The sequence below is a fragment of the Rhamphochromis longiceps genome, linkage group LG23, assembly GCF_057381845.1.
Source record: "Rhamphochromis longiceps isolate RC_006_pf linkage group LG23, R_longiceps_female_GT1.1, whole genome shotgun sequence".
Classification (NCBI taxonomy): Eukaryota; Metazoa; Chordata; class Actinopteri; order Cichliformes; family Cichlidae; genus Rhamphochromis; species Rhamphochromis longiceps.
The window spans coordinates 40,212,440-40,235,246 of record NC_140578.1 but is presented as its reverse complement, the minus strand read 5'-3'; the positions used below and the strand labels follow the sequence as shown (position 1 = coordinate 40,235,246).

Sequence of the window (22,807 nt, the reverse complement as noted above, 5' to 3'; positions counted from 1 at the left end):
TCAAATATATGGCTAGCTGTGCGATCTGTCTGCAGCTACAGTAATATGGACATTTCAGTCACATTTTTATAAGCAAAGAACCTTTGATTGGAAGACTATGGACCACTATTTAACAGAATGGAAGCCTGTTTAATGGAAGAGACCTTTTTGTCGGTCAGGGCTGCCTTCTGTGAGAGACACTAAAATGTCGAATGTACAGGAGATGACAATCTAGGTTCATGACATGTGGTGTGAAAGTTGTGTGACTGATGATGAGATGAGTAACGAAGGCTTCCCTTGGTTGGGGCTCTTGTCTTAGGACAAAAGACGATTTCCAAATTCCCACAGTGAGATGAACACATGGAATCATAAGAAGACACGACACGCATGCCATTACGGGGCAACACACACTAGGCCTCCAGAATTTGGAGACTGAAGTAAAGACAGTTAGTTATTTGTCCATGTGGCATGCAACTTAGCCATGGCAGGGCAACAGTCATCACTCTCATATCAAAACTGTCCTCGATTCTGCATAGCTATTGTTATTCCAGATAATTCCTCTGCCATATGGTCAGGTACATCCATGCCGATCTGCCTCAGAGTCTCTTTGGGTCTATTCTGGGTGCTATCTGACAACATTCACTGTCCTGTTTAAGGTTCGACATTTTTAATTCATTGGTTTGTAGTTCTACATCCAGCACTTGAGACTTTAATCAATTGACACTTTCCTCTTGCCGCCTCAGCATTTCTTCACCAGACAGTGTCTGAAGGCTGAGGGGCGGGCACCCAGCACACATCTTTTAGACAGTTTCCCATCCCGGTCCTTACACTGCACTGTCCGGCTCTGCCAGCCAGTGTCACAAGTCCTGGAGCAGGTCATCCACGGCCCCGTTACCCACTGTGGCCCTGGAGCCGGGGTTGAGGGACCTGGAGCTGTGGATGGCCCTGGAACAAGAAGAGGAGGAGCGTAGGAAGACAAAGTGGTACTGCTAGTGGTAGTGGTGGTGGTTCTTGTCGTAGTTAACAGTGTTGTAGTTAACTTTGGATTGGGGATGAGAGGAAGTGACCGTGGCTGTGGATTTGTCCGACGGGGCATGAAAAAGCTATAATGGACATCCAGAGGCTTTTTGGCATCTGTCGCTAGAATCTGAACCACCAAGGGTTCTTGAAGAGCCCCGGGGCCCATACTGTGAAGCCATTCCTCCCTCTGGCTCCACCCACTGTAGTTGAGCACAGAACCGTTGAGTGGGATGACTGTCTCAGAGGTGGAGATCATGAACTTGCCATTTAGGAGGTAGTCTCCATTGGGCCGTCGAAGAGCTAGGTAGGCAGTGTACCGGGTCTGGTCCTTGGCCTTGTGCTGACGAACCTTGATGTGAGTAGAGCCTGCAGGGATCTTCACTACGTCAGTGTAGCCCTTACTGTTTGGCATGAGAGAAAGTAGAGGGGTCAGTTCAGTAAATAACACATGATCTTGTCCTTATAAAACTAAAAGCCGTTTTCAGTGTTTAGACCTGCTGTCACATGCTATAGAATCAGAATAAATTTAGGCTTGTTTAGCAACACTAATAACAAATGCAAATAGAGGGAGTTAAAGAGCAACAGTCAACGGATATCTGCCTAAATAGTCATGTGCGGATACATTTTTGTTTGTACTATGACTGTAGCTAAGTCCGTGAGCTTTTTTCACGCTAGATACTGTTACGCCGGCCATATAGTAGGATTAGCACAACACAAAATAAAGTCTTAAGCCAACTGATAATTAGATATAATCAGAGTTAACATTTAGGCCTGGGTATCGCATAGTTATTCACGGTACGATATTATAACAATACACCAAAGGTATCACGATGTAGTGATTCTGCAAGACTGATAACCTGCAAGGCAGTTATCTATGATGGACCACAATATCTGTGTACCTAAAGGAAAACACCACAAAAAAATCCAAAAATCAGGAATTTTTCATTGTATTGTGGTGTTAGTGCTAGTGAATAGAATTATGAAGTTGTAATTCGTCCATTGAGTTAGATAATCAATTGAATGTCTAATATTTTACTGCTTCACTACAAATTAACATCGATTTGCTCTACCTGCAGCGCCACCATCAGCAGTTATGAAGTAGTGATGCTGTTATGTAAATACTGACAAGAGCGTATCATGACAAGAAGCAATATGACATAGTTGTTGACATCTTCCATGTACAAACTGACCAGCTACTAACAGTCCTGCTCATGCATGTATGCAATGGAGCTACAATGCATACAATGCTTTTGCCTTACCTCTTCTTGGTGAAGTTTCCCACCACACGTATGCATCCTGTGCCATCACCTCCACATATACCACACTTGTCAAACTGAAGCTTGGAGCCAATGATGCCATCGCATCCTGTCCGCACACATTTCCCTTTCACGCATACCGAACTGCTGTACGGACGGCACTCTGTCCCATCTACCACCTGAAAACACAAAGTCGCTATCGTGATCAATCGTGTACATCTCCCCCGTCATTAAATACACAGCGCTGTCGTCTAAGTAACTCACCCTTTGAGAGAACACCACATAGTATCCAGTTCCTTTTGCTCTGCAAGTTAGCTTGCACACATCTTTAGGCAGAACTCCTGCGTACTTAGGCACCCACTCAACGAAGGTCTTCACCCCTTTGGGATCTGTCTGGGGACCGTTGCGCACCTCACACTGCTCCTGGCGGAAACTCTTGTCTGCAGGAAAGTGCAGTAAAAAGAGGTTTGAAATTAATGACTACGTACTAATAGATGTGCACTAATAGCTTATGCATTCTTAAGCTGTCACGCTCACTTGGTGTTGGGCACGGTGTTACACTGCAAGACCGATAGATGGCCCTCTTTCCTGTGCAGTAGCGCCCGTTGTTCCGTGGTGGTGGGTTGTTGCAAAGGCGCTGGGCAAACTGCACCCCACCCCCACAAGTTCTGGAGCACGGACCCCAAGGACCCCAAGAACTCCAGCTACCGTGATTGGACGCCTGGCAGAGGAGCGAAAGGAGTAGAGAGGAGAGGGAAGATGAAAGAGGCAAAAATGACAGCAGAGGAAAGATCAGAGGGTATAAAAGATGAAGGAAAAAAAGGAGATGAGAGAGAACAATTAGTGCTTATCAAACATGCTAGAAGCTGGAGTCGGCCAAATCACATGTCATAGGAAAAGCTGTTTGGAGAGAGATCTGCGATAAAGGAAAATGTGACGTTCACTTTGGAAAAGAGACGGGAAAAGGTTGGAGACTATGGTCATGTGATAATAACTCTTTTTAAAAGCCACTCGTTAGTGCAGCAGAGGAGGTTCTATCTGCGGTCAGAGCTCACATGCTTCCCCGGAGGAGCAGCCTGAATGAAATTCTTCAGGTAACATGACTATTTTTTTGTGTCTTTCCAACCAGCCTTACATGATTCATTGGCGATAAAAACAACTGGATAAGTAGCTCTTTGCATTTTATGAGACAAACTGGATCGTGTAATCCCCCTATTTCTTTGGAAATAGCTTTCCATTTAATTCCACTGCAGAGTTTTATGGCACTTGAACCAATTCTTTCCACAGTAAAAGCTATGCAATCTGCAATCATACTTCAAGAAATACGGAGAGGTTAAAAGATCCCAAAGTCTAAAATACAGGGAGTGGGTTTAAGCTTGCTCCGAGCAGGAAACTGCTCGTCATATAAGCAGTGAAAATGAAATGACTCAGAACTTGAGCCACATCTAGCCGTGCAGCCATCTGCCAAGGATCCAGTCGCTCTCGTCAAATGTCATGTGACAAACAAACACAAAAGGAGAAAATATTCTCCTTGCTCCCAATCTTTCTTTTTTGGACATTCCCTCTCTTTTCCTCCCCTGATGCACACACACACACAGGGTCGACAGTCTGCCAAGAACAGATTGGATCCTTTAACTCATAAAGGCCAAATTCAATTTGGGCCTGTTTGAGTAAGGCCGACGGAACAAATAGCACAGATCAGCAGTGTCTTGAATACAGCAGACCACACAATGAAGCCACAGAATGAATTTGATCTTTTGCTCGCTTTCATTTTTTTTTACTGACTTTCTACTTCCATGCGCTCTCCAAAGCACCCCTGTGTGCTCTACATATGAAGTGTATACTTTTTCTCTTTGTCTCCTACAAACAAGTTTGTCCAATGTGGGAATGAGATCCTAAAATATCAGCTTGCGAGCTATAAAAAGAACTCTATTTCTATCGACTCCCTTTTGTCTCTCCTGACAAATTCCTTCTGTCTCTGCGTCTTTTACCTTAGACTCCAACACCATCCATCCATCCCTCTTACCGAGTAGTGCTTCTTGCGGGTCTTGTCCACGCACTTTCCCTGCAGGCAGATGCGACCCTTCCCACAGGGCGTTCCCTCCACTGCCGGCAGCTTCTTGGTCAGGCACACCATCTGTCCCTGGCGAATCACTGCGCACCACAGCCGCGAACATACGTCCATGCCCGGGCACACTGTGTACTCAGGGCCGAAGGCCAGGCGACACTGGCGTACGGCGTCGTAGCTCTGCCCCGGGAGCTCCTCGGGGCCGAGGAGGGCCTGGCGGGGCGAGTCGAGGAGGCATTCGGCTGTGGAGGAAGGAGGTGTTTTTAAAGATCTGTGCCGTGCATACTGTTTGTGCACTGGTGTACGAATGCTTCTTTCAGTTGACAGATAAACTAGGCCATTATGACCTATCACTCAATAAAAGTGCTGGAGCAGCAGCACATGCTGTCAAGCCTTAAATCATGCTGTTGGTACATGAAATACGCCGAAATCCATGGAAACGCTGAGCAAAAAGTCAGCAAACTGTGGTGCTTTATGGTTGTCATGAATAAAACTGCCTGATCAAACTGGAATGCAAAGCATGACTCATCCTGATCTTTGGCTGCACTGCAACTGCTCTTTAAAGAACTTAACAGGATTGTAAATAAGCCTCTATTAATAGAGATTATTGCTTTGCTTGGTAGTAAACAGCTCTCAGTGATAGCTATCACCAGTCAAATTTACATGGATGCAATTTGGAGGTGGCAGCCTGGGAAAAGTTCTCACTTTTAGAAAGAAATTACAAGCATTGCTGTCGTGCATCTTCTCCCACGCTCACCGTTGCCGTCGTCGAAGAAGTCGATGATGGTTGCTGAGGTGCAGCGGCTCCAGGGTTTGGAGGCATCGATGGAGGTGAGAATGGAGGACATGAGCCGCTTGTCGCTGTTCACTCCGAAGCGCTCTTCGCAGAACTTGGAGTCGTCGTGGGACAAACCAAGCAGGTGACCTGAGTCACAACGAGAGAGGACATTTTTGTTTTTCCCCCTGAAGGACTTGTCTCAGATTTGCACACGCAGCAAGAATGAGAAAAGAAAACACACCTAATGTTATCAGTGGTATGACATCAGGGAACACTGGTGTGAGATTAATCAGCGAGAGGAAGACAGAGTGCTGACAGATGTGCATGTGCAAGCCCTGGCTTGTTTACATCTTTGTGTTGCTGTGTGTGTGTATCCATGCCTACCTATCTCATGGGCGACGGTAAATGCGGCGTGAAGCCCGTCGTCCTCGATGACGGCGCAGCTCCTCTCTGGAGAGCAGATGGTGCCGACGTCCGCCATGCCCAGCGTGTCACAGGAGTGGTGGCCACAGAGGTCCTGGACAAAAAAATACTGCACATTTAAATCAAAAGCTAATAACAAATAAATAATGGGCTTCATACTCAATCTCAAGATATGAGGTCTAAGATAATCTGTATTTCATCACAATTAAATGAAATATAGGTAAAGCTACTTCGAAACTCTGGATCTCGAGTCTGCTCCAGCATAGAAATCATCCACTTGCTGAAGAAGCTAAATGGTCGGCTTGTTGCCGGGACCAGTCCTCTCATGCTGGGGGAGGAGAAATTACGAGTGATATAGGAGGAAGCTCCATGAGTTCAAAACTGCCTTTTAATCTACTGGTCCCCGTGTACTCGCTGTAATCAACGCTTCACCAGTGTCTAGCAAAGTCCCTGCTTATTTTAGGAATGCTGTCCTCCGACCACTTTTACAAAAAAACAAAAAAACCCAAGGTTGACCCTTCTCTCCTCTTGCCAGTAACAAACCCATCTCAGAATTACAGTTTATTGCTCAGATTTTAGAGAAGGCATGTCTTTTATCTTCCTCCTCTCACCCCAACCGGCTGCAGCAGATGGCCCCGCCCCGCCCTGAGCCTGGTTCTGTCAGCGGTTTCTTCCTGTTAAAAGGGAGTTTTTCCTTCCCACTGTCGCCAAAGTGCTTGCTCATAGGAGGTCATATGATTGTTTGGTTTTACGTCACTCTTCTTCACTTTCCAAAACCAACACGCTACCTATGGGGCTACAGAATGAAGCCAACTGCATGTTAAAATACCCCACTATAAAGACTATAAAAGCATATTTACAGCTTGATTTTGTTCATCGTGGATAGTTTCCAACTCTACAACTGTATCGTGGTTGAACTATTTTTTATGGTGTGTCGACACAGGCCAATGTCACCTGCAAGGCCTCGCGCCCGCTAGCCACTGAGCTGGGCCTGGTTTATGGTGTTGTTGCGTTTTCCATTTTGCTTTCACTGGAATTATTTGACAAATAATATGGATTGCTGTTTGGTGTAGGCCGTTTATGAAGTCTTTTGTCCTCTTGTCCAAATATTGTGAATCATTACACCAACATGACGGGAGGCAAAATGCTGAAGGTTTCAAAATGAGAAGCTCAGATACTAGTTGCTACTCCCATCTTTTATCTACAGTCTATGGCAAGAGCTACAGGTGTCGTTGCGTTTCCCATTTCAGTCACCAGCTACCTGTTTGAACCAAAGGCTGTATAGAAGAACTTCTGCTTCTCATCTTGGATAGAGGGCAGCTATACTGGTTGTACCTCTAGATGGGATAGTTAAGGTATTATTGTGCAAGTGTACAAGGTGACTTCCAATTATGGTGGATGTATCTGCAACACAACACACAAAAGTTTCAGTAAGTCCCAGCTGTTCACAATTTACTTCTAATGTCTTTAACCACAACACAATATGTTAATTTCTCAAAAGCTGTTGTTAAATCCAGTGTGCTGACTGATCCAGATTAAAGATGTGCCTGTCATTGTTCTTTGGCACCTTTCTTCAAGCTAAAATGATTTTAATACGCACTTTTTTTGCTCTCCCTGCTCACTCTCTCCTCCACCATCTGTCTGTCTGCCTTGCCAGAGTACACAGTATTGATCTTTGTTTTGATTCCCACACATGTCCATGCAGATGATGCCTCAGGCGGCGCTGCCTGGCTGCACTGAGTGCTAAAATCAATCGGCAAATCGTACCGTTCCATCAGTACAAGCAGGCCTGCACATGAGCCAGTCCAACGGGACATGCTTAAAAAATATGCATTCGGCACATAGTTGCACATACATATATGGAGACTGAGATTCATGCATTTCCACACACGCGCAGACACACACATGTCCCATGGAGAGGATGAATTGTCATGTTAAATGGTGCTGACAGGCCTGCTGGATCGTGTGTGAGAGGCTCTGTGGGGAGGGTGTTTACCCGTTCCGGGCCGATCGGTTTGGAACAAACTGCCTTGTGTTCTGCACTCACACACATGACTGACTGGGTGGGACCTGCTCGCACAGAAACACACACTCAGATAGCTGTAAGTGCATACAATTAAGGACATGGAACATATATAGCATTTTACTGGAAATTCACAATGCACACAGATACAGGAAGACCGCATGTGCTTTTGCCAATTAGCTGCTGGATGAAAGAGGAAGCAAACAAAGGCTGATTCTGACTGCACGGACGGCTAACTAGAGCAAAACTGAAGTTTCTGCCTGTGTGTGGAAAGGCCTGAAAACTACAAAAGGAAGCTTGTTTATTTTGCTCAGAAACCGAGGACTTATAGAGAAGTTAGCCTTCATATTTTGGCTTTCTCTTCTCCCCTTTTCCCATACTCTTTCACCCTGCTGCGCTTTACACCCCTTTTCCATTTCATTTATTTATTCATTCATCCCCTCCCAGATATTAATGTGAGAGCTGTTTTTGTTCCGCTCCTTTTTTTGTGTACATGCCTTTCATTGATATAACCCCGTGTAACAAGCGGGTGAAAAATTGGAATCTCCTGTTTGATAAATAGTGACGAGTGAATAATACAGGAAATTCCCCCCAAAACTGAGCATATTTTCTACTTCTTCCCTCTGCCAAGACTTCCTAAACTCGCTTTCATTCGAAGGCCTCTGCAGACATGCAGAGAAAAAGAAAAGCAGGGCGGGTAAAGAAAAATAAGTTCAAGAATCACTCACAGCTGGGAAAGGATGGAGGATTGCCGGAAATTAAGGAGAAGAACTGAGAGGACAAGGAGTTACGGCAATATTGGCAGAAATAACAGGAGAACAGGTGGCAAGCTGGCTGCAAAGGTCAAGAGGCGATCAGAGCAGTGTGTCAGTGTGTATGTTTCTGTGTGTGTGTGAGGTACAAGACCACTTGCAGTCTAAGCCGAGGCTAAACAAACAGTTGGCTAGACCCAAACACACAGAGCAGTCCCTCTCGCAGAGAGAGTTCAGCTCACTTTGTGAAACCTGCTGCAGGTTGATTTCCAGCAATCCTAATTACAAACACTGACCGTAATGGTTCCGAATGATTCGCCACCAGTGAGTAACGCTGACCAAAAGCTGACACATATTCGTCAAAAGGTAAATAATAACCATTTAATAGGTTGCTCTTGTTCTTTATAGTCTTTGATATGCACAAAATGAGACTATTTTACAGTCATTATGTTCATGATTAGTAAAAAAAATGTCCTTATGTATTTAGATTTTCTTGAAAATAGGATAAAATATAAGAAGGAAGGAGTGTCCACTTTAACATATGACCAAACACCTTTGAAAACTGACATTCACCCCGGCCTTAGCTGATGGTTCTTTGCGCTAAGTACAAAAGATTTGCAACCACATTAAAGACTTTCAACTAAGCAGTTGAGATACTTTGTAATGAGCTTGTTAGCATGTCTAAAATTACCCCAAACATGTGCATGACCTATCTAGCAAGGCTTTGCCTCCAAAATTCTTACATCCCATCAGAAACAGACTCGTCTCAACGGTTGCTACATTTTTATCACCTGATTTTAGATCCATTTAGATCCATTACCTTGAGATTAATGGAGACATCCTTGAAAACTTTTGACTGAAGAATGTTCAAATGCACCCAAATGATTCCTTACAAGTAAACCTTTACTTTCAAAGTCTAGGAAGAACTACTAGAAATGTCTGTGTGTCATCAGTGTAGATGGATTTGACAATCTGGCAGCACTTGCACACTGAACAACAGTGGTCCCAGTAATGATCCTTGGGGAACACCATAGTAAATCAAAGAACAGAAGCACTTCAGTTCTATACTTTAAAGAAATAAATAACCAGTATGAGGATGCCATAGTCCCTGCTTTTGAAGGTGGCACACAACAGCGAGGCAGATAAGAGTTAAGAAACACACATGACGGATTAAGTTGCACTTGGTGCAGTTCAAAAGAAAAACTGCTTATCAGTTAATGAGAAAATAAATAGTTTGGTGGAGTGAATAAATGGAGTTATTTTTAATTTGTTGTGTCACATGAATTGGCCTTTAGTCCAGAATCAAAGGAAACTTTAGGAAATGACTGCAAACAGGAGTGTGTTTTAAAGTCACCGATGCATCTTGAGGGTGAAGAGGGCGAGGTTCGTTTGTTGGCATGGGACAAACCAAACTCCTGGGCTAGTTATGTAATGTCGACAGACAGACATGGGGGGCGGGGGGTTGCGAGGGGGTCGAAAGTTTGGAATCTAAAAGCTGTCTGCAGGTTGTCAACATATGCCAGACGAAGTAAAGCACATGTGAAATATCAAGAGCATTGAAAACAAATAGAGTAACTGGCTGTGACGGGGGCGAGGGCTGGGAAATGTACACTTCAATGTATGGACGCTGGAGAGGAGTGGAGGCAAGTGCACAGGAAAGGGGTGGGGGGCTCCAAACTATACACATGTTTATACTGCCAGAGGGCAAATGACTACAACCGTGTGGAGGGAATAGATGGTGTAATGTGTCTCTACGTCGAGCTTTCTCACTGGCACATGAGGATTAATGCTGTTAAGACATTTATCATACAGTACTTTCCCCTAATATATGCATTTATCTAACTTGTTGTTGTTTATACACTACTTTCCATTTAATCATTAGTTGTTATTAATCTCTGGCTCTCTTCCACAGTGTTTTTTTTTTCTTGTCTCCCTCCCAATAGCCGTGACAGACGACTGCCCCTCCCTGATCCTGGTTCTGCTGGAGGTTTCTTCCTGTGAAAAGAGAGTTTTTCCTTCCCACTGTCGGCAAGTGTTGGTCATAGGGTGGGAGCAATATTGCTACAAATGTTTGAAGTGAGTGAAACCCACCCCCCAAATGGCAACATGAACACGTATGCACGCCAGTATATCCACAGTTTTGCGCTCATGCTTTCCTTATAGTACTGCTTTGTCTACTGTACACAACACAGCCAAACACACACAAAAGTGTCCAAAGTCCCGTTCAATGTAGCCGTTGTATTATTCTTGTGCTGGTATGTGTGGAACTGGGTGACACGGCCACACGGGTCAGCACACTGCGGGTACTGGGTGTTGGAGTAATTGGACCCAACCACAAAAGGGGCCCCCGTGCGATCTGGCCCTTTCGTGTGGGAACAATGGAGCGGCCTGACTCTGCGGTCACTGTGAGCTTTGGCTCTACTTTGTCGGACGGCAATAATTGGGCTCTGCATCACAGTTTCACTCTGAATACACAGATGAAAGATTTTCACATGAAAACCAGCGTCCTCTTATTATTTGATACCTCTGACATTCGGTGAGATGGAGCTTACAAGGAACTTTGAGCTCAGTCAAAGCCACATTCGAACTTGTCTTTCCCCGTGACGTTTCCATTTGGCCTACAAGTTCTGTTCCTGAGAAAATAGTTCTTCTTTTTCAAGGCAAAAAGCAACAAGGTATGAAGTAATTGAGGCCAATCAAGTTATTTTCTTGCTGGCACCCCCTCAGTTAGTGGAAACATTAATAGCTGCATTCTGTGTGTAGAATTTGCTGCTCTTAAGCTCAATTCTTATGCAACAATTGACAGCAAAATATTCTTTCTCACGAAGCAGACATTTTTCATGATGTCAGCATCTTTTCACTCTTTGCAGCACCTCTGCAGCAGTGTGGCCCTGCTTGTCGACCTGTCCCATAACAACTCTAATAGCCAGAAACTTCTCTTTGGCTTGTTAAAATCACGACCCACCAAAAGCTAGGTCATGCATTACCTGATTGTGCTAATGCTCACCGCACACATTAACCGCATTTAGCAGCGACTGGGCTCATTTGTCCTGCAGAGGTGAGACAGATAGAAATCAAGAACCCACCTTATGAAGTTCATCGGAGGACTTCGTTATGTTACGGATGATTAAAAGCACTGCTGGGAGGCTGAATCCACTGTATGACCTCCAGGTTCAGCAGTGAAGGTGAGATGGGTGTGAAAGAGACCCAGAGACAGGTTTGTGAATAATGCAGGAGCCGTGAGAGGTGACACTAAAATATTGTGCTGAGTGATATAGTGAGGATCATATTGGAACTATGTTATTGAACCTTTAGGTATACAGTGGTTTGTCACTTGAACAGTGGAGGGAGTACAGACTGACTCAAAGCTTTATCTCACATCACATGGAATGACATAAAGGTTCAAACTTAAATAAATATATATGTACACACACACACACACACACACACACACACACACACACACACACACACACACACACACACACACACACACACACACACACACACACACACACACACACACACACATATATGTATACACATATGCTTTTCTTTTGTGTTTCTCTCTTAATATTGCACTTTAAATTCTAGAACAAACTGTGGAAATATGGACCTTTTGCTCTTTAGGAACATACATGTGCCTTTCCGTCCCTTGAAAAGGGAAATTTTGTTGTCTTGAAGTCTGATAATTAGTCCTGGGAGGTGCATTCATGTGGACTGTAACCTGTGAGGACAGAAATGGACTGAATGTACATGATATAACTCTGAAGTTTCAAACTGTGCATGACTGTAATCTTATCTATAGCATGCTGGAGATGAAAAGGCGACTTTAACCAGTACACTGACACTCTGATGGATGTGTTATGCCAGTGTGAGCATGGGTATTTTAATGAGATCAAAGCAGCAGAACAGCTGGAAAGAAGTCACAGTACACGGCCTGTCATGTTTCATAAAAAATTCCTGTTCATTCTGAGTCTGCCTGTCTGTCCCGAGTCTGCCTGAGTATCTGGATTAGTGTTTCCGTGCCCGACCAGCCTGCCAAACCCAAGCGCCCAAGGATGCCACTTCCTCCTGCCTGAGCTCTCTCTCAGTCACACCCCTGCAGGTGTAGTGGCAGAGGAGCCACGAGGTGGCTGGCGCACAGAAACTGTGCCACTCTGCCAGCTGTGCTGACCTCAGGTATGCACTACCGGCTGTCTTGTGCAGGAGATCCGAAGTAATACCAATGCTATTTTCTTTTTTTTTTTAGCCCAAGCCATGACAAGACCTTGCATGACTTAAACCCACCGCAATCCAAGGCGAAGCCATCTGACACTGCAGCTAAAACCACCACAAAGCCACACCCGGAGAGGTGAAAAATGCAGATCTGCTGTTGCTGCCCTGCGGCTTCAGGCCAGACATTTAGGGAAGGAGTAGGAGGAGAGAAAGGGATGGTGAAAGAAGGGATAGAAGAGTGTGGTCTCAGTAAAGCGCAGGGCTTCTCACAGGGTGGATGTGTTTGTTTTTCTGACAGCTCCCAGGCTCCAGCTGACAGACACTGGAAAAGTAACTGGGGAAAGAAATGTGCAGGCAGGAGTGATGAGAGAAAGAGAAGAAGAAGAAGAAAAAAAAGGGGGGGGGGGGGAGATCTGGGACAGCTACCTAATTAAATGCTGCTTCAGGGGGAATTTAGAAATTTTTTTTAGGGATAGTTCTGCTCTGCACCCTGCAGCTGATTTCAAGTCTCCAACACTGGGACACACAGACTGCGAGGCTTTTTGGGGTTGTCAGGGGACTGGGAGGGTTACGGGATGAGAGGATGGGGGTGGGTGGGATGGAGACAGAAGGGCCTGCCCAGAAAAACACCAGGGGCAGGAAATACAGTTTTTATGGCCGTTTTCACACACGCTGCGCTCGATTTACGCACGCGAGTTTCAGCAGAACAGAAGATGGGAGGAAAACACAAGGAGCAGGAAAATAAACACTACAGGGGTGTGAACACAGAGACACGCGGGCAAACTGTCGTTGCTGTTTCGACCTTCGGGGTTTATATTTAGGGAAATCGATTAAAACACAGAATAACGTGACATTTCTTCATGTTCAAAGACGAATATGTGACGTGTGTGAGCTCCTTGGTTATAGTGAACCAGCTGCCCCCGCGTGCGCCATCGAAATCAAAACAAACTGTGTCGTCACACTCCAACAGCTGCCTCGGTCTCTATGCGAGCGCGCAAGCGGAGAAGCGGCAGGTGGAGGCGCGTAAAATAAAAAAGAGAAACATAAATAAATAAGGGAGGGGGCTGTCTGTTTACCTGCCTGGTGAAGAGGATGGCGGCGTCGTGGTGGTGCTGGTGGTCGTCGTCCAGTGGGTTCTGCTGGTTCTGCCACTTGCAGAAGCTCTTGAGCGTCGCCGCCGCGTTCTTGGTCACCTCCAATCCCTTCTCCTTGTCGGTCACCGCGGTCACTTTGACCACCGACAGCCGGATGGGGTTCTCGATGCTGGCGTGCCCGTACAGCTTAGAGGCGATGGAGGCCAACGTGAGCAAGTAGTGGTTCAAGTCCTTTCCATACTTCTTAGTCATGGTCTCGTCCGCCACCAGGAGCAGCTCCACGTACCTGGCGCGAGACACCGACCTCCTGCGCCGTGCGCCCGGCTCCGGGGAGGGTGCCGTGGCGAGCCGGCTCCACCATCTCCGCCCGCGCTCATCTTCGGCTTCCAAAGCGAGCCCCTCGCGTTCCCGTCTACCCTTCCCGCGACCTCTGCGCCGGCGTTTGCGTTTCTTGCGCCCGTCGCGCGTCCCGCAGCTCTCGCGGCCCTCGCTCATCTCCTCGAAGCTGAAACTTTCGCGCGTGAACACGTGGAGCGCGCTCTCCGCATCCTTGTCCTGCAGGGCGCGCACGTCATTCTCGTGTCCTTTTGCCCTGACGATGGGGGTGACGGTGTAGCGCGCGTCCTTCACTGCGAAGAAGCCCTCGAGACCTCCTCCGCAGAGGTTGAACACGGCCAGGGACTCCGGGTTGGAGTTCACGGTCCCGCGGTACACGCACTCCCTCTGCAGAGGCGCAGGGCTCTGTCCCATCATGGCGAGCACATACTGGGGGCTGAAGTGATGAGACAGCACCGACTCGTCTCGTTCCATGTCCAGCTGAAAGCGGCTCTCATCCAGGTACACCAGGTAGCCAACCCTCCCTCCCCCGTGGTAAATCCGGTCAATAGTCCGCACAACCCCGTCTGTCCTCCGGGCAGGTGTCAGAGGCGAGCCGCTCGCAGGTGGAAGATAGAAACCCTGGAAAGTGGCAAGCCCGGCTTCCAGCTCCAACTCCACGACGCACAGCAGCAGTAGCCGAAACCAGAGCATGCTCCCGGTCAGAGCACCCAGGAGCTGCACCATTGTTCATTCCAACGTGACAAACATCTACGAATCCACTAAAACAAACCTGGACCAGAGGAGAAGACAACTTTGAGTGCTTGTTCCTCCAAAATGCGCATCCTCTCGGTGTCCACAGCTCTCATCCAAAAGCACACAGCATTCACCAACAGGCAGGCAAATAAAACCATAAAGGAAGAAAAAAAAAAACAAGAAAAAAAACAGAAAAAAACAGAAAAGGGAAGAAAAAAAGAGCAGCAGAGAGGAACTGTGCGCAGGCTGGAGAGCACCGAGCTGAACTTGGAGAACAAAAACACAAAGTTTGCTCTTAATAGGACCCGGAGAGGAAAAAGTCCTGCCCCCTTTGCGCTCAATCACCATTCCTCCACCCCCCTCCTCTTTTCTCTGTCTCTCGCTCTCTTCCTCAAATCAGAGTAAAGTCAAGTGCTGGAGGAGAGGAGAGGAGGGAAACCGTAACAATGCTGTCACTGGAGGATTTTCTGTTGCCTCAGCAAAGGAATGAGGAGGCAGTTATTATCTTTAAGTCACTCGTGGCTGTGAAGAAATAATGAAAATCTAAAACTTATGCATTCATCAGTTTTAAGTTTTCAACACCAACTTCCAGTTTACATTAAAAACTTCACCCAAAAAACAAAAAACCAAGTTGCTTCTCCCCCCCCTTAAAGTGAACTCCGACACCCCTCCATTAAATGCCAGCCTGTTATTTTTAACACTTTTACCACTTTGACTACTTTAATAATTGAAGGGCGGCAGGATTTGAAAGGAGACTTTCAAAAAACTTAAAGCGGAATAGATAATTTATGGCCGCTCCTGAATAAGAACTCTGGGAGTTCACTGTTCCCGGTGTGAGAACATTTAATGCTGTGTGTGTGTGTTTGAGGAGGAAATGGAAGCAATGGAGGGAAATCTGTGAGCGTGCATACAGTAGGTGCTGTATTGCTCCAACTGGTTCTGTGAATGTAAAGGTGGTGGGAGAGGAAAAAAAGTGTGTGTGTTGTGTGTTGTGTGTGTGACTCTGCAGGTGTGTGGCTGTGCCCGATACTGCCCCAGGACCTGTCTTGATTATTTATTGTACCTTTTCAGGGGCCTGGAGTGTGTGTGTGTGTGTGTGTGGTATTGCAAATGGGATGTCATACTTGTGTGCTGAGAGGGATTTAGCCTCTTGCTGGGGCTGAAGTCACCACGTCTCACTCATGCACAAACAAACATGCTCTCAGAGGGCAGCCAAACAGGAGAGTGGCTTTTCTGAAAAGAAAAGAAAAAAAAAGTCTTCCAAGACACTGCTCATTCGCTGACTCACCTAACAGCTATTACCTTCACACACCAGCGAAGGGGGAGGTCAGTGTGTGTCTGTGTGCTAAGAGGAAGGCCTCTCTTCGTGGATACACTCCCCCCCCCTCCTACTTTTCTTCCTTCTCTGTGCAGAACTTGAGAACAGATATTACATTTCAACTTTGCTGCGTCGGACGGTGAGAGAGCATGTCAGCCCTCCTAAAGAGCCATAATCCAAAAGCTTGCTGGACAACTGAGTGGTGTGGGCAGTGCTGGCTGGCACGCAGCTGTGTGATGGGGGTGGGGGTCGTGTGGGTGGACAGCGGAAACTCGGCCCAAAATGGGAACACAGTGCACCACCACCATAAACCCTGGAACACCCCCTGTCAAATCCCGCCATGGTACGATCCACATTTGAACCAAACATCCCACACGGAGGAGCGCTTTACTTTCTAAAACTTGTAAATGACTAACTTAAATATTTAGAGAATAATCACAAATTGTTACAAAGTGTGCAAAGTTGTGTGTTTAGTGGGGGCGGCTGGGTGGGGGACTTGGGCTCGTGACCTCCTCATATCTTTGTTACGGCTCTGCTGCTGAGTGTTAAAGCCTGTGCTATAGAGTCCCACAGACCTGAAGACAGCACCACCACTGCTCAGCGGATCCAATATCAAGCTCAACTTCACGTGCAAATCACCCAGCTGTTATGCAACCCCCCCACCCTTTCTCTCCTCCCTGTCCTCAAGTTTCATCTCGATTCCCCTTCCAAGTGCTTCTACTTTACACCAAGCTGTCAAGAGTATTGCGGCAAAAAGTGTGTGCATGACTATAGGATCTTTGATACAAGCCGGACCGTCAGTGCTCGTGTGGCTGAGAGCTGTCTATTTCCAGTGTATCTGCAAGTCAACGTGTCGGAGATGTGACTTTTCCTGTAAGTGCATGGGCAGGGTTTCAGATATCTAGTCCCGGGAAGTAATGTGGCCAAAATGTTTAAATTTTTTAAATACGTGTGATGAAAAAGTGCTGCAGCTGCGAGCTGGTGGCAGTGAGCCTGAGCAGAAACGAACTTTTTCTCCAGCATCTTTCAAAGCATTCAGTGAAACAACGCACAGACACATGCTTTGGCTCGCATCCTTGCAGCGTCCTCCTCTCTTCTTCTCTCCCTCCCTCTTCCTCTCTCCTCTTTTGAATCTCACACACTCAGCCCACTGGATCATTTTTAATCCACATCATGTGAAACAGAGACGTATGCCAAAGCAACCATATGGACATAAACCCTCCCCCGTTTTCCCTGCACACACACACACACACACACAGTTACATAGTAACCCGGATCACATGTGCAAGAAGGAGGCTGCATTCAGTTTTGCACGTCACCAAAACGAGATGTGTGTGTTTGTGAACCCTTCGTGCTGAGCCACGTGTGTGTGGAGGACCAACCCGCTTCCTCTGGTGGCTGTGAGGGGAGGGAATCCAATACAGTTAATTGACAAACCGAGCCTTTTACATAACCGCCGGACTCTGTCTAAGTGCTGCTGTCTGAATTCCTCCCCACCCGCTGCTGCTCTCCCTCCCTCTTTAGTCTCCATGACACCCTCTCCTCCTCCTCCTCACACACACACTCCATCTCTCCTTGACTTCTATCCTTTCACGGATGTTAAACCAGCAATTCGCATCAGGATGAGGAGAACACTAATCACGGCATTTGTTCCTTTTTCCTCCACCTCTCTCCTCACTTCTTCGCCTCCGCTCGTCCACCCTCCTTGTAGAAGCCAGGTGTGGCCTCAGCATCTGTTATCGCCCCACTGAGGGAGACCGCGACGCCTCCCGGGGCCTCCCAGCGACACACCTGCACGCACACACACGGCTTGTCACACGAACTGAATTAAACAGTCGACACAAATGCTCATGTCCACAATGTTTATATATATATGTATATTAATATATAGTCATTTAGAAAAGAAAATAACAGTACAGATGGAGGATTTCAAAATAAAGAGGCACATGCATACACTTGTAAACAGAGATGATGACACACTTGGATCAATCTGAAGTCAATCAGAAAGACATCCAGGTTTGAATGACAGCAGTTTCAAGTTTCCATAAGAGTCTCTTTATATCTTCGAACATACTGCATTTGAACACATCACAATTGCTCAAGAAGAAGCGTTTCCAGTGAAGAACAGGTTGTGTCCTAAAGCACATTAAGTTACTGGAGACGTCGCCTCCACTAGGCTGAACGGTGATAGAAAAAAAACAGGAAGGAAAGTAGAGTGTAAATAATTAAAACATATTCTTGATTTACATTTCAAGTCCAAACATAAGGAACTGAAGTTGTTCAACTAGGACACATTCCTTCATCGCACTCCTGGTGTTAGTTTTCTATGTCGTAAACATATCTCTACTATCATTTACACGCTGTCTTCAAAGAAGTCTACTGCGTTCACACGTTAGAGCCGCAGAGAAAATCACAATAAAGAGGTAGGAGAACTAAAAACATTTCAACTCAAAAGTGATGTACAAAATTAAAAAATAAAGTCAGATATATTTTTCTGACAAAACAGTTGCAGCAGCAGTACTGCATTACTGCATGCTGGCTGTATGCATGTTTCCCTGCAGTGCACAGCTGTCTAAATAATGCCTCAAATCTTTATAAAAAACTGCACAATTGCAACAGGAAGTAACAAAAAACCCCAAAACAAAAACAACAGTAATTAACTTTTTTAACAACAAAGACGTGTGATGGATAAAAACCGATTGCTGCACTTGATCTCAAGCACTTGTGCGTTGGCAGCAATAAAAAGGACTTGACTGAATGTCTTCTCTACTTGGTCTGAGGGTAAGACGTGTTATGATCCATTCAGATGCCATGATATTGCCATCACAGAGGGTGAAGCATGAGAAAAAAAAACAACCCATCCCTATAAATTACTGCATAACACGCCTGACTCATGGAGTCATTTCAGTTTATACCTTCACCCCAATGAATCGATGCACTCTTTTAGTGGACTCCAAAGCAAAGCAGTCATGCTAACGCAAACAGTAATCTCTCAGGCTCTCATAGAGAGTATAGCTCTATGTATGTATGACTGCTGGCAAATAAAGGGAACATTAGTCCTGCGCGCAGACAGCCAGCAGAAGCTATAATTATATGGTCCTTAATTACATGAATAAACTGAGACAACAGGAAAAAAAGCAGGTAAAGAGATAACATGATTCAAAGCCAGAAGGGTGTGCTGTTTTACAATAACCAGCTCTGGCAGGCAGGGTGTGGGTCTGGTGCAAAAGATTAAACAAACTGTGTCCCAGTTCAGGGCTGGACCCTCTGTAGAAAGCTCCAACCTGAAGAAACTATTCCAATAGCAGCTAGATGGTGCGTTCAGGTAGGTCTTGTTTAGTTTTGTTTACTTTAACTGACGTTTTCACTGAACTAATTCAAAATAACCTTCTAAAGTTAAATATGTGGAAAATATATCAGCTTTATCATCTGAATGCTCCTGTAGATGAAGGCCGTTGTAGATGATGTGGATGTCCTCTGAATCCCTTCAGAGAGCCCATAATTGAAGGATCACCTTTTGAGCTGATTACAACATTTAGTCAACAAGTACAGACTGATGAGGATCCAGCCCCTCTGTTGGTATCCAGCAGCATTAGCTCTAAAGTTGACCCTCTGCCCTGACACACCCGACTGACCGAGCAGCAGCCACTGTTACATTGTTGTCAAGTGTCTGTCGGGTCATCTTGTCCTAGATGATTTCTTTTAACGGTGCCTTTGACTTCTCAGTGAGAGGCAGACTGGGGCTGGAGGGGATCGCTGACTGGTTGGAGAGGTGGTGGAAGGTCAGTGACGGGGTTTCAACGGGGCTGCACAGGATTTGGAAGCGCTGCGGGATAGAAAGGTTGCAGTTAGTTGACTGTGGATCAGCGTCATTAAAGGCACAAGACAGTTTCACATCCAACAGCAGGAAAAACACATTGTATCACCTGTGTCAGGGTTCCCGGGGTAGTGACCAGGGCGTAGATGGCCCAGATGGGAAGCAGAGAAACGGATGAGAGGGTAAGGATCCAGCCCAGCGTTGTGGCCCATACTGGAGCCACCAGTCCTTTCCCCAGGCTCAGTGGTGACCAGCGCACCAGGGAAAATATAAATGTGGCCTGAAGAGGGGAGAAAGGAGGACGGGGTAAATACTAAAGGTCTAGGCCTCTGTCAGTGCGCCCCAGGGTGGCTGTGGCTACAATGTAGCTTGCCATCACCAGTGTGTGAATGTGTGTGTGAATGGGTGGATGACTGGTTGTGTAAAGCACTTTGGGGTCCTTAGGGACTGGTAAAGCGCTATATAAATACAGTCCATTTACCATTTAGGCTTAGCCATTTTAGGCCAAAAATGGTAAATCAGTGTTTCCCAGTTAAACAGCAGCAACGATAAATACCCTCCCTGAGAGCCCTTTAATAGCAGCTGGATGTAGACGAACAGGTGGCTATTTACTCATTCGCTGTTATGCGGTCGATGAGATGTCTCCTAATGCTCTCAATAAATATGAGACCGGGAAAGAGTCTGGCTCTGTCCAAAGGCAGTAAAACACCTCTGCTGCACAATAAAAACATGCAGTACCTCTCCCAGATTTTCATCTGTGCAAAACGTGTTTGAATTTAAATAGTTGCTGATTATATTTTTATACTAAATTACAACTACGTGGACAAAAACAAAGAAACCCCAACGACCCTGGGAAAGGTCGTAAAATACGGATCAAACCAGAACGCAGTGATCTCCAAAACGCTGAAGCCCCATATTTAACCTAACAAGTGAAGAAACAAAGAAGTTTCTCAACATAAGATTTCAAAGAACAAACAGATTATCATTAAATGACTCAAGGCTGAAAACCAACGATCTTTATGGTTTAAGGCAGTGCTGCATTTAAAAAAAGACACAATTCTGTAGTGGAAATCATTTCATGGGCTTAAAAATACTTGAAAATTGCAAGTTAAACCTCAGAAAGTATCTAGAAACCCTCACAACCAAACAACAACAAAACAATTCTACAAACAAGAGAGGCGATGCTGCCGTCTTTGGGCCACAGCTGATTTAAGGATGGTCTGACTAAATAAGACTGGAACTAAAAACGAGTATCTGGAGCGGGAAGTGTGTCCATAACTGCAGCTTTCTTGAATGTGTTGCTGGCATCAAATTGAAAAGCAGACTACATTTTTCCAAATAACTTTTGACATGCTGTCTTTCTTCTGTTTCAGTTGAATGTAGCCTGAAATTATTTGCATTCAGTTTCCATTTACATGTCAAAGGCACTCCAGAGGGTCATCAACATGGCCCAAAAAATCATTGGACATCCTCTTCCCTCCCTGAAGGACCTGTACAGCACTCGCTGTCTCAAGAGGGCACGCAGCATCCTACGGGACTGCACACACCCAGGACACCGGGTGTTTAAGCTGCTGCCGTCTGGCAGGAGGTTCAGGCTGCTGAGGTCCCGAACAAATAGACTCAAGGACAGCTTTTACAACAGGGCAATAGCCCTGATCAATGTAAATAGCTGACCTGACTGGATACCTCCCTGGACTTTTTAGGGGGAGGTAACAATGTTTAAAACGATAACAATAATATTTATATTTATAACAAGGTGCAATAATAATTAATGTGCAATAATAACAGTGTGCAATACACATACACTTATTCTTCTTTTTTATACTAAGTTAATATACTGTGTTGTGTTGTTTGTTACGTTGTGATGTGTCATATCGTGTCGTGTTGTGTTATATGTAGTGCCGACGTAGGACAGTTTTTCCAATTTCATTGTACTACTGTACTATGTATGACTGTGCAATGACAATAAAGAGTTATCTTATCTTAAACAGTGTTTCAACTCTTTTGGAAACTGCTCGCATCCAGTGCTTCTTGCGTCCTGCCAACGGAGCTCATGATTCATTTTCTGCTCTGGAGGTGGTGGAATAAAAAGCCAACCTCACTGATAGAGAGACAAACAAGTGGCACACAGATGAACCCTGATATTTTCCTGAGAGGTGGAAGGTGGAATCTGTATGAAATCCCACACCTGTGCTAATGGACATCCTACTTCACAACAAACAGCTCATAACAAAGTGGAATGCAGGTCAGCGGGTGGAGGTTACTCACAGTGCACACGATCGGGGTCAAGTATTTCCAGCACAGGTTGAAAAAAGGAAGAGGGCTGTAGCCGGTCATATCCCTGATGTTGGCGCTGAAGCGCTCTGCTCCTGTGGCCAAAACAAGAACACAGTGAGGTTTGGTTGTGGTTCAGTTCACATCATGGTTTGGCAACGGTGGCCAACTGTGCTTAGAGAACATTTTTTCTTCCTGGTATTCATCGCCAGAGCGGAAAATACAAGCAAAAAAAAAAAAGGAGAGAAAAACAAATTATAACTGAAATCGCTGCTGCACAGGACAAACAGCCAAGCTGCTGTTTACAGCCTGTCCACGCTCATACACTGACATCACGGTGAATGACCTTTGACCTTTCAGATATGAAATGCCATTATGTTATTTTATCCTTTTGGGCAGTTGTGTGGAATTTTGTTGTAATCTTGTGATATACTGGCCAAGCTGAGGACACACACCAAACTGTCTGACTACCAACCCTCCTGAAATCCACACTAGTGCTTTTCTCGGCAGGCTTAAGAAAGTGAGCAAAATGCTATCAGTACCTACAGCTCTTTTCTTTTCTGTCTGGAGTGGTAGTAGGAGGAGCACAAACTGTCACATACTCTGCAACTTAATTCAGTTTTATTAATATATAACACAACAACCTCAAGGCGCTTTATATTGTAAGAAAAGAAACATCTACAATATTAAAAAGGAACTCCAACAATCAGACGACA

The 22,807-nt window shown here is 45.6% G+C and overlaps 2 protein-coding genes across 7 annotated transcripts in view; both read right to left on the bottom strand.

Moving 5' to 3' along the window:
• Positions 1-642: 642 nt before the first annotated feature.
• Positions 643-14,967, bottom strand: adamts5 (ADAM metallopeptidase with thrombospondin type 1 motif, 5 (aggrecanase-2)). Its single transcript, XM_085397635.1, has 8 exons — positions 13,594-14,967; positions 5,486-5,618; positions 5,081-5,248; positions 4,282-4,565; positions 2,793-2,976; positions 2,520-2,695; positions 2,259-2,434; positions 643-1,400 (listed from the first exon to the last, which is right to left on the bottom strand). The coding sequence occupies exons 1-8, from the start codon at positions 14,671-14,673 to the stop codon at positions 719-721; spliced, it is 2,883 nt and encodes a 960-aa protein (XP_085253761.1). The 5' UTR covers positions 14,674-14,967; the 3' UTR covers positions 643-718.
• Positions 14,968-17,850: 2,883 nt separating this feature from the next.
• LOC146642555 (sodium- and chloride-dependent GABA transporter 2-like) overlaps positions 17,851-22,807 on the bottom strand; it is a 35,752-nt gene continuing 30,795 nt past the window's right edge. For 5 of the 6 annotated variants that reach the window (XM_085397640.1, XM_085397639.1, XM_085397642.1 and 2 more), the window contains exons 13-15: positions 22,086-22,186; positions 19,927-20,097; positions 17,851-19,826 (exon numbers count right to left, since the gene is read on the bottom strand). In XM_085397640.1, coding sequence (XP_085253766.1) covers positions 19,689-19,826; positions 19,927-20,097; positions 22,086-22,186 — 410 coding nt within the window. In that variant the 3' untranslated portion in view covers positions 17,851-19,688. Of the gene's footprint in view, positions 19,827-19,926; positions 20,098-20,586; positions 21,919-22,085; positions 22,187-22,807 lie in introns of those variants that run through there. The other variant, XM_085397643.1, reaches the window with a different exon arrangement.

Bases quoted from the DNA above. Each gene is read 5' to 3' on its own strand.
- adamts5 (XM_085397635.1), bottom strand. From the start codon at position 14,673: ATGGTGCAGCTCCTGGGTGCTCTGACCGGGAGCATGCTCTGGTTTCGG. The intron at 5,249-5,485 runs GTAGGCATGGAT...GTTGTGACTCAG, and splicing joins TACCGTCGCCCATGAGATAG to GTCACCTGCTTGGTTTGTCC. The intron at 1,401-2,258 runs GTAAGGCAAAAG...CATGCCAAACAG, and splicing joins GGAAACTTCACCAAGAAGAG to TAAGGGCTACACTGACGTAG.